This window comes from Salvelinus sp. IW2-2015, linkage group LG7, assembly GCF_002910315.2.
Source record: "Salvelinus sp. IW2-2015 linkage group LG7, ASM291031v2, whole genome shotgun sequence".
NCBI lineage: Eukaryota > Metazoa > Chordata > Actinopteri > Salmoniformes > Salmonidae > Salvelinus > Salvelinus sp. IW2-2015.
Window position 1 is genome coordinate 8,305,005 of NC_036847.1, and position 12,203 is coordinate 8,317,207.

Below are 12,203 nucleotides of genomic sequence, written 5' to 3' on the forward strand. Positions count from 1 at the left end.
GCACAGGATCGGAACATCACACCTGCAGGACAGGTACAGGATGGCAACAACTACCTGAGTTACACCAGGAATGCACAATCCCTGCATCAGTGCTCAGACTGTCCGCAATAGGCTGAGAGAGGCTGGACTGAGGGCTTGTAGCCCTGTTGTAAGGCAGGTCCTCACCAGACATCACCGGCAACAATATCTCCTATGGGCACAAACCCACCGTCGCTGGACCAGACAGGTCTGGCAAAAAGTGCTCTTCACTGACGAGTCGCGGTTTTGTTTCACCGGGGGGTGATGGTCGGATTTGCGTTTATTGTCAAAGGACTGAGCGTTACACCAAGGTCTGTACTCTGGAGCATGATCGATTTGGAGGTGGAGTTTCCGTCATGGTCTGGGGCAGTATGTCACAGCATCATCGGACTGAGCTTGTTGTCATTGCAGGCAATCTCAACGCTGTGCGTTACAGGGAAGACATCCTCCCTCATGTGGTACCCTTCCTGCAGGCTCATCCTGACGTGACCCTCCAGCATGACAATGCCACCAGCCATACTGCTCGTTCTGTGCGTGATTTCCTGCAAGACAGGAATGTCAGTGTTCTGCCATGGCCAGCGAAGTGCACGGATCTCAATCCCATTGAGCACGTCTGGGAACTGTTGGATCGGAGGGTGGGGGCTGACTTTACACATGTTAAGTTTGCTCACAATAAACACAGTTGACAGTGAGAGGATGTTTCTTTTTTTGCTGAGTTTTTAGCTCTGCAGCAGCACTCCCCATCAAACCTGACAAAGCTTGAGAGGATCTGCAGAGAAGAATGGGAGAAACTCCCCAAATACAGGTGTGCCAGGCTTGTAGCGTCATACCCAAGAAGACTCGAGGCTGTAATCGCTGCCAAAGGTGTTCCAACAAAGTACTGAGTAAAGGGTCTGAATACTTATGTAAATGTGCTTTCTGTTTTTTTATTTTATGAATTTGCAAACAATTCTAAAAATCTGGTTTTGCTTTGTCATTATGAGATCTTGTGTTTAGATTGAGGAAAAATACCAATTTCATCCATTTTAGAATAAGGCTATAACATAACAATGTGGAAGAAGTCAAGGGGTCTGAATACTTTTCGAATGGACTATATGCGTGCATAATGTATAAAATGTTTAATATTTTGTGCCATAATATGCAACCCAAGTCATGTCTCCTTTTGTGAATCAGGAGCAGGAGTTCTACCTGGTTAAATGGAAGGGCTACCCCGAGTCGAGCAACACCTGGGAGCCCCGCAAAAACCTCAAGTGCAGGAAGCTAATGACGCAGTTCCACGAGGACATGGAGCATGAGCTGAGGCGGCAGAAGAGACGGACCACCTGCCCCAAGCGGCTGGACAAGGACGTGGCCTGGACCCTGGTGCAGAAAGCCAAGCTCCGCAAGAGGCTCCAGTGCTGGGAAGCCGACCTGAACAAGACTCGTAACCACCCGGGCCGCATCTTTGTCCTGAACGAGGTGGACCTGGACGGCCCGCCCAGGGACTTCACCTACATCACTAACTATAAGGTGGGCGAGGGCATCGTGCTCAACGAGATGGCCGTGGGCTGTGAGTGTAAGGACTGCTTTAGTGATCCGATCGGCGGCTGCTGCCCCGGGGCCTCCCTCCACCGCCTGGCCTACACTGACAAGGGCCAGGTGCGAGTGCGGGCCGGGGAGCCCATCTATGAGTGTAACGCCCGCTGCAGCTGCGGGCCTGACTGCTCCAACCGCTTGGTCCAGAAGGGCATTCAGTTCGACCTGTGCATCTTCAAGACTGGGAATGGCCGAGGCTGGGGTGTGCGTGCACTACAGCACATCAAAAAGAACACCTTTGTCATGGAGTACGTTGGAGAGGTAAGTAGTATAAAGTATTGGCCAATATTTGGGGGGAAAGTATTGGCCGATCATGTCCGCTGCATTTACCGGAATTAGCTATTCTGTCACGAAGCGAATGTTAAAATTGGATTAAAGTGTGAGGCGTGCCTCCCTAGGGAAGCACCAGCATTTAATATATTTTTAAGGGTTTATAAGGTTATTTTTTACATTTGTCATTTAAAATAAGTTTTGATGGCTACATTTAAAAATAATAATTGATTTCCAGTGCTACAATGTTTATTTCTCAACTTCTAAAATTACACTTGTGGCGCCATAAAAATAAGTTTGGAGCATGCTTTAGGTGCAACTGCGCAACAGATGTCTTAAAGGGGCAATGACATGCCTTGTAAAATAAATCAGATTGCTAGCTATTATAAATATTGGATTGGATGGAGTGGCCAAAAATAGTGGTTCTCTAACAGATTCATTACAACTATTTACAACTGAAAAATAAATAGTTGCGATGGGGGGGGGGCGTTGTCTTGATGTTCTCTGAAGGGTGGCCCATAGTCTCAGACGCCTGGATTAGAGTAATAGACAAAGGACATTAGACAAATGTCTGAGTCTGCTTTTTTAACAGAAGCTTACTTTAACTTTCCATTCAGGGTGTTTGTGAGCAGTTGCTAAAGTGGTGTGTTCGTCTGCCTCCGTCAGATCATCACATCGGATGAGGCGGAGAAGAGAGGACACCTGTACGACCGGCAAGGCGCCACCTACCTGTTTGACCTGGACTACGTGGAGGACGTTTATACGGTGGATGCTGCTAACCATGGCAACATCTCCCACTTTGTCAACCACAGTGTGAGTGGCACATTATCATACGAGTTAACCTTTCAAAAAACATACCTGCAGAATAGCCAAAGCACAATGTCGTACCTTTCGGTAGTAGTATATTTTGGTATTCTACGCGCAAGTGAAAGCAGACGTATCGTAGACACATCAGAATAGAAGCCGTTCAAAATGCCACTTGAGTTCCCATGGACGTGTTCTAGTATTGCACTGTAATATGCTTTCGCATACGGAACAAGAAGTGCACCAAATTTTTCCAACTGAATAAGATTTATAGTGAACAAACATTTTTTTTCTCTCAATGAAAATCATAATATAATTGTGTTTTTGTGGAATGTATTATAAGCGTTTGACTATTCTGAAATATAGCATTGATTGCTGTAGATATGCTTTGACCTTAAACAACTTCTTATGGATCACCTCGACAACTTCCGGTGAAATTGCAGAGCGCCAAAATTAAATTACTATAAATATTTAACCTTCATGAAATCACAAGTGCAATACATCAAAATAAAGCTTAACTTGTTGTTAATGTAGCCGCCTTGTCAGATTTCAAAAAGGCTTTACGGCGATAGCAAACCATGCGATTATCTGAGGACAGCGCTCAGCACACAAAACATTACAAACAGTTAGCAGCCAAGTAGATTATTCACGAAAGTCAGAAATAGCAATAAAGTTAATCACTTACCTTTGATCTTCGTATGGTTGCATTCACAAGACTCCCAGTTACACAATAAATGTTTGTTTTGTTCGATTAAGTCCCTCTTTATATCCAAAAACCTCAATTTTTGTTGGTGCGTTTTGTTCAGTAATCCAATGGCTCAAATGCGGTCACAAGAGGCAGACAAATTCCAAATAGTATCCGTGAAGTTCGTAGAAACATGTCAAATGATGTTTATAATCAAGCCTCAGGTTGTTTATAGCCTAAATAATCAATAATATTTCAACTGGACAATAGCGTTGTCAATATAAAAGAAAAACAATGTAAGGCGTTCTCTCGGGATTGCGCACCAAACAGGTTGGGGACTTTCCACTGGCCTCTCATTGAAACTGCTCATTCTCCCTAATTTTTCAGAATAAAGGCCTGAAACAATGTCTAAAGACTGTTCACAGCTAGTGGAAGCCATAGGGAACGCAATCTTGGTCATAACCATTTATATGGTGGATAGGCTTTCAATGGAAAAACACCCATTTCAAAATAATAGCACTTCCTGGATGGATTTTCCTCAGGTTTTCGCCTGCCAATTCAGTTATGTTATACTCACAGACATTATTTGAACAGTTTTGGAAACTTTGAGCCTGTGGATTACTGAAGAAAACGTGTGAACAAAACAGAGTTTTTTGGATATAAAGAGACTTTATCGAACAAAAGGAACATTTATTGAGTAAATGAATGTCTGCTGAGTGCAACCATATGAAGATCATCAAAGGTAAGGGATTATTTTATCTCTTTCTGACTTGTGTAACTCTTCTACTTGGCTGGTTACAGTTTGTAATGATTTGTCTGCTTGGCTATGTTCTCAAATAATCGTATGGTATGCTTTCGTTGTAAAGCATTTTTTAAATCTTACACCGTGGTTGGATTCACAAGAAGTTAATCTTTAAACCTATGTAAAATATGTTTTGTTTAATGAATTTTTATGAGTATTTCTGTATTTGAATTTGGCGCCCAGCAGTTTCACTGGCTGTTGAAGAGGTGGGACGCTAACGTCTCACGTACCCAAGAGAGGTTAACCTGTCTGACTCTGGCGGAACTCCTCCCACATTCCACTGAAAAGCCAGAGTGCGAAATTCAAAAAATATTTTTTTGAAATATTTAACTTTCACACATTAACAAGTCCAATACAGCAAATGAAAGATACACATCTTGTGAATCCAGCCAACATGTCCGATTTTTAAAATGTTTTACAGCGAAAACACCACATATATTTATGTTAGCTCACCACCAAATACAAAAAAAGACAGACATTTTTCACAGCACAGGTAGCATGCACAAAACCAACAACTAACCAAGATCCAACCAAACTAACCTAGAAACAACTTCATCAGATGACAGTCCTATAACATGTTACACAATAAATAGATGTTTTGTTCGAAAAATGTGCATATTTGAGGTATAAATCAGTTTTACATTGCAGCTACCATCACAGCTACCGTCAAAAATAGCACCGAAGCAGCCAGAGTAATTAGAGACCAACGTGAATTACCTAAATACTCATCATAAAACATTTCTGAAAAATCGATGGTGTACAGCAAATTAAAGACAAACATCTTGTGAATCCAGCCAATATTTCCGATTTTAAGTGTTTTACAGCGAAAACACAATATAGCATTATATTAGCTTACTACAATAGCCTACCACACTACCGCATTCATTCATCAAGGCACGTTAGCGATAGCAATAGGCGCGTTAGCGAATAAACCAGCAAAAGATATTAAATTTCACTAACCTTCATAAACCTTCCTCAGATGACAGTCCTATAACATCAGGTTATACATACACTTATGTTTTGTTCGAAAATGTGCATATTTAGAGCTGAAATCAGTGGTTATACAATGTGCTAACGTAGCATCTTTTTCCCAGAATGTGCGGATATTTCTATTAGACTCTCACCTATTCTGACCAAATAGCTATTCATAAACATTACAAAAAAATACATGTTGTATAGGAAACGATAGATCCATTAGTTCTTAATGCAAGTGTTAGAATTCTAAAAATATCTTCATTACGACATAAGACTTAGTTATGGTAAGGGAATGCCCAAAACCTGAGCGCAAAGCTACTAGTACACAGTTCGACAGATATATGTAATAGCATCACAAAATGGTTCCTACTTTTGGTGATCTTCCATCAGAATGTTGTACAAGGGGTCCTTTGTCCAGAACCGTCTTTGTTTGGTATTAGAACGTTCTTTTTCCCTCTTGAATTAGCAAGCACACTGGCCAAGTGGCGCGAAGCTATCCTTCCTGAATATATGCAGACAAAGCAACACGCCTAACGTCCCGAAAAATGTTCAATAATCTAATTAAACTATATTGAAAAAACATACTTTACGATGATATTGTGACATGTATCAAATAAAATCAAAGCCGGAGATAGTATTCGCCTATAACGACATTTTGTCAGAAGGCAATAACAGGTCCCTCCACGCGCCTTGCAGAAAACAGAAAATGGAGGACACGTTGTTCCAAGAGGATTCATTCCATCTCAGACCGAGATAATCAACTCATTTCTTCTCTCACTTCCTCTTGACATCTAGGGGAAGGTGTATGACGTGCACGTATAGTCATACGTATCATGCCCATTTATAGGCAGGTCCTTGAACAGAACATCGATTTCAGACTTTCCACTTCCTGGTCAGAAAGTGTGCTGCCAAATGAGTTCTGTTTTACCCACAGACAAAGTTCAAACGGTTTTAGAAACTAGAGAGTGTTTTCTATCCAATAGTAATAATAATATGCATATTGTACGAGCAAGAATTGAGTACGAGGCCGTTTAAATTGGGCACGATTTTCCCCCAAAGTGAAAACGGCGCCCTCTGTCCTCATCAGGTTAATGCCCTTTTAGTGTAAAAGCTGTTTGGAAAAGAAAAAAACCACCAGACATTTCTGACTTTGTTGGTGGGATAGAGTTTTGGCCTTCCATGGTGACAACACCGTGTGGTAAATTAGTTTAATAAACCAATAAGAAAGCGTTCTAAACCTCTGCCAATAACGGCAAATTGTCAGTTTTCCCCTCCCAATTCAGACCACTCCCAGACATTCTTAGCTAAATTATTGCTTGAGAAATTGCCCTTTGCTAAGAAACTATTTAGGTTTATTTTTTACTTTTTTTAAATTGAAAACAATCACAGTGAGATACTTAATTGTTACCCAGAAAATATTTGATTTGAGATAAAAAAAAAAAAAATGCTACATTGGACCTTTAAAAAAATTGTTTACCTTTTTAAGTTGTCTTGTCTCTGTTTTGCAGTGCAACCCCAACCTGCAAGTATACAATGTGTTTATAGACAACCTGGATGAGAGGCTCCCGAGGATAGCATTATTTTCAACACGCTCCATCAGGGCAGGAGAAGAGCTCACTTTTGACTACAAGATGCAAAGTAAGTGTGATGTTCCACTGCCTAATATGACCCCAACGTGACATTTTAAACTTTAAAGGGATACTGAGAGATATTGGCAATTAAGCTGTTTTTCTTCTTACCCAGAGTCGGATGAACTCCTGGATACCGTATTTTTTGTCTCTGCTAGCGTATGCTACCGTACCTGTGTACTTTGAAGTCATTGCGCTAACGCTAGTTTGCATTGGCTCAAGAAACCAGCTCTAACTTTCTTCATACTACACTCAAAGACGTATAAATGGTATCCACGAGTTCATTTGACTGGGTAAGTGGAAAAAACAGAATCCTGCAGTTTCCCTTTAAAGGTAGATAATACAGCTGCTGTTACTAATAGTGACTAACAGTTGATATCAACTGAAAGTCACTTGATTTTCAACAGTTGATCACCATGTGGGTGTTTCTTTCGAGCAGCAGGCCCACAGCGTGATAGGTAATGACTTTATCAACCTCCGATACAGCACCGGCAGGAAGCTATTGTGAGCTTCAATTGTCAATCTTGCCTCAATATCGCTGGAGTCCAGCTTTCCTCAAAAAATGTGCATCGCTTTCTTTGCTTTGCACATTTCACCTGGCTCATTTAGGCGTGTCATTTTCCTTCCATTGAAAATTAATGGGCTCCGTCATTTTGGCATCACCCATTGCTGCTAGCAGACATTGCCGTTAACTTACTAGCTACATTGACTAACTACATAGGTGGGTGTGGGCAGTGGACACCAAATGTGTCAAATTACCTACTCAGTCCTTTCAGGGCTAGGTAGGCAAGTGCAATTGGGTAAACCCTCTTGTCTTTGTAGTAACACAGTAACACACCTTGAAATTGTATAATGCAATGGAATCAGTGAGCACTGGAAATTCCAACATTAAACTTTGTTTTGCTTTTTAGTGTTTGATGCTTGGGCAATACTGCTTTTCATATTTGGCTTGTTAAACAGTTTGACAATTATGTGGTGCAGCCAAGATAGCCAACACAACTGAGAAAGGTGTTATGGTTATCTTGGCTGAATTTGGCTTTTGACATTGTCGTTGCAGTTGATCCAGTTGATGCAGAGAGCACAAGGATGGACTCAAATTTCAGTTTAGCGGGACTCCCGAGCTCTCCCAAAAAGCGGATTCGGGTGGAGTGCAGGTGTGGATCTGACACATGTCGAAAGTATCTCTTCTGATATAGATTGGAAACGGAACGTCAAAGCTAGAACAGACACATCATATATTTTGGGGAATTCTGAAAGTTGTACAGCGTTTACATGAATTTTTATTTGTCTACTTTTATTTTACTTTGACTTTTAAGCCACATTGGCGCATGGGTGATATCAAAACTGATATGGTGATTTATTTTTTTATGTCCCTAAACCTATCTAGTATGTTGGTAAACAATTTTAGTGAAACAATGAACATGATCTACATCCACAAATCTGCGTTTAAAAAAATTTCTTCAGAGATTATACACTGCGTGTACAAAACATTAACAACACCTGCTCTTTCCATGACAGACTGACCTGGTGAAGCTATGATACCTTATTGATGTCAATTGTTAAATCCACTTCAATCAGTGTAGATGAAGGGGAGGAGACAGGTTAAAGAAATACTTTTTTAAGCCTTGAGGCAATTGAGATGTGTTTCTGTGCCATTCAGAGGATGAATGGGCAGGACAAAAGATGTAAGTGCCTTTGAACGAGGTATGGTAGTAGGTGCCAGCGTTTCATGCGCAACAGTTTCCTCTGTATATCAAGAATGGTCCACCACCCAAAGGACATCCAGCAAACTTGACACAAAAGTAATGTAATGAATAGGTGTACTTACACGTTCATACTGATATGCTTTCAGTTGCACTTACAATTACCGGTAAGTGCAATTCTTCCACACTTCTTGCAAGTAGTGCTGTATATTCTTGTCTTAAAATAAGGTATGAATTAGTTTACCCCCAAACTGTCCCGGTGCTTGTTGGTTTTCAATCTGCCTACTTTTTCTTAAAGGTGAATGATTCCATTCTGACGCTCCCATTTTGTTGTCTTGCAATTCACGGCAAGCAAGCAGTACCATGAAACCGCTCTCCATGCTTTTAACCTATTTTTGTGTGAAGCAGATGGAAAATATCCTTTGTGTAGTTAGTCATTTTACTTTTCATGTAGCTCTGATAGCCAAAGTAAACACAGTTCTGTTTTTTCACATTACATTATTACATTGATAAAATATAAAGGTTTGCAGCCAGCAAAAACAATGTAAGTAAATGTTTTAATCAGATGTATTGTTCTGGAAAATGTAATGAAAATTTACCCGACGCAAAATGTAGTTGTACTAAAATTATTTTTAGTACAACCACAACACCACTAGATGGTGTAACTGCATTCCTATGACTTTCAGATCAATGCATGATTTTACTGGCGATATCCAACAACTGAAAATGTACACTTTCCTTATATACTTGGCCTGACGTTATGGCTGCGTTTATAAAAAATAAATAAAGTCCAATGCTGTTATTTTTTTCCAGTAATTGGTCTTTTGACCGATCAGCTATTTTGCCAATAATTGGGCAAAATTTTAGAATTGGGCTGCCTGTGGAAATGCAGCGTAAGTATTTGCAACAGCTCTAACGGCAAAAATATGACATGTCTCTGGACATTTAGACAGCAATACCTGTATTATCTTTCAGTTAAGAGTAGTGCTTGTTACTCACTGTATGTTACCCACACACATGACACACACTGTCCGTGTCCCCTCCACTCTGCCTGTTCTCACCTCCCACTCTCTCAGATGAAATCACCAGGCCACAGCTGCCTCTGCTCTTGGCTCAAGGATATGTACCGGAGCTCTTTAGTCATGGCTGCATAGGCAGTAACTGGCATTAGTGAGCATAGCCCCCCCCCCCCCCCCCAACGTCATTGAAATTTTACCAATACACGGCATTTTTTTTAATTGATATGTTAAGAGTCAGGAGGCTGTTCCCTGTTAGTATGATATTCCCTGATAGCTAACGATCTCAGTGCTCTGAGACATTTGCTTTCCTTTGGAGGTCAGATCGTGTGCGGGAGCACCAGAGCCTGGGGTAGCAAAGGACCCGTGGGTGGCAGCGCAAGGGTAGGTTAGATGTATGCTGAGACCCTTATTGAATTCGCTGGATTTATGGACGATCAGCGGCGCTAAGCACAGGCAAAGAAACACGAGGCTAGGGAAATGGAGCATAAGCCAAAGCACCCAGATGGCCCTAGTGTGGAACGGCCATGTGTGAGAACAGGGATTTGATTATATGAGTAGGTTGACTAGAGCGTTTTCAGTTTGCTCATCAACAATGATGATTAATGAGGATATACAGTATAACACATTAATTCTCTGAAGAACCATTAGAAAGATATTAAACTATTTTTTAACTTTGGTCATATTGAAGACAATATATGTATAGGTATGGCGATTTAATCTACAGCATGTGGGATAGCATCAAATTAAAATACACTGAACAAATTTAAATGCCACATGGAATAATTTCAAAGATTTTACTGTGTTACAGTTCATATAAGGGAATCAGTCAATTGAAATAAATTCATTAGGCACTAATCTATAGATTTCACATGATTGGGAATACAGATATGCATCTGTTGGTCACAGATGCCTTTTAAAAAAAAATGGTAGGTCCGTGGATCAGAAAACCAGTCGCTGTTCCACTCCTCTTCAATGGCTGTGCGAAATAGCTGGAGTTTGGTGGGAATTGGAACACGCTGTCGTACATGTCGATCCAGAGCATCCCAAATATGCTCAATGGGTGACATGTCTGGTGGGTATGCAGGCCATGGAAGAACTGGGACATTTTCAGCTTCCAGGAATTGTGTACAGATCCTTGCTGAAACATGAGGTTATGGCGACGGATGAATGGCACGACAATAGGCCTCCGGATCTCGTCACGGTATCTCTATTTAAATTGCCATCGCTAAAATGCAGTTGTGTTCGTTGTTCGTAGCTCATGCCTGCCCATACCATAACCTCACCGCCACCATGGGGCACTCTGTTCACAACTTTGACATCAGCAAAGCGCTCGCCCACATGATGCCATACACGCTGTCTGCCATCTGCCCAGTCAGCTGAAACCAGTATTCATCCGTGACGAGCACACTTCTCCAGCGTGCCAGTGGCCATTAAAGGTGAACATTTTCCCACTGAAGTCTGTTATGAGGCCGAACTGCAATCAGGTCAAGACCCTGGTGAGGACGACGAGCACGCAGATGAGCTTCCCTGAGACGGTTTCGTAGAGTTTGTAGAAATTATTTAGTTGTGCAAACCCACAGTTTCATCAGCTGTCTGGGTGGCGGGTCTCAGACGATCCTGCAGTTGAAGAAGTCAGAGGTTGAGGTCCTGGGCTGGCGGGGTTACACGTGGTCTGCGTTTTTGAGGCCGGTTGGACGTACTGCCAAATTCTGTAAAATGACGGAGGTTGGCTTATGGTAGTCAAATTAACATAAAATTATCTGGCAAGAGCTCAGGTGGACATTCCTGCAGTCACCATGCCAATTGCACGCTCCCTCAACTTGAGACATTTGTGACATTGTGTTGTGTGACAAAACTGCACATTTTAGAGTGGCCTTTTATTGTCCCCAGCACAAGGGGCACCTGTGTAATGATCATGCTATTTAATCAGCTTCTTGATATGCCACACCTGTCAGGTGGATGGATTATCTTGGCAGAGGAGAAATGCTCTAACAGGGATGTAAACAAATTTGTGCATTTTTTGTTGTTGAGAAATAAGCTTTTTGTGTATGAAACCTAGGACCAACACTTTACATGTTGCTTTTAATATTTTTGTTCAGTATACATTTGTGGGGAAGCTTTGCAAGTTTGATGCTGAAAGTTAGTATAAAGGAAAGATGGCATCACAAGTTGAAACTTAATGTTACGGTTCTGCAAGCTGATCATGAGCCTCTTTCCAACCTTTCCACAAGTGAGCTAATCTGGGGCTTTGTAAACTCTTTGCAACTTGGTGACCTTATGAAGTTGGATAACAAGGCATGGGAAAGGAAGACAGTATATTTACTGCCTTTAAATGTATTAACTGTACAAGATGGTATCTTGTAACCCTTTGACATCATACTTTTGGGGTGGGGTTATGTCCTCTTTCTGTTGCGTGGGCTAAAAACAATTGTGTGTCCAATACCCACAATAAATGTTGTCAATAATACCCCAGCTGAGGTGCAACATAAAGGTAACTGCCAAAATAATGGAAACACTTGAGTAAATGAGGGATTCAAAGTGTATTGAAAGCAGGTGCTTCAAAACAGGTGTGGTTCCTGAGTTAATTATTAAGTAATTAACGTCCCATCAGGCTTAGTATAATCATTTATAAAAATACTGGGCAGGCCATTATTTTGGCTATCATGGCAATGCCCTCATTCACAGGGCACGAGTGGTCACTGAATGGTTTGATGAGCATGAAAA

At 41.3% G+C, this 12,203-nt stretch overlaps 1 protein-coding gene across 5 annotated transcripts in view; it reads left to right on the forward strand.

Annotated features, from left to right (window-relative positions):
- LOC111966330 (histone-lysine N-methyltransferase SUV39H1-like) overlaps positions 1–12,203 on the forward strand; it is a 55,719-nt gene that overhangs the window by 6,062 nt on the left and 37,454 nt on the right. For 2 of the 5 annotated variants that reach the window (XM_070444409.1, XM_070444410.1), the window contains exons 3-5: positions 1,192–1,854; positions 2,530–2,676; positions 6,638–6,767. In XM_070444409.1, the coding sequence (XP_070300510.1) occupies positions 1,192–1,854; positions 2,530–2,676; positions 6,638–6,767 (940 nt within the window). Of the gene's footprint in view, positions 1–1,191; positions 1,855–2,529; positions 2,677–6,637; positions 6,768–6,872; positions 7,117–7,164; positions 7,216–7,814; positions 9,263–12,203 lie in introns of those variants that run through there. The other 3 variants (XM_023990876.2, XM_070444411.1, XM_023990880.3) reach the window with 3 other exon arrangements.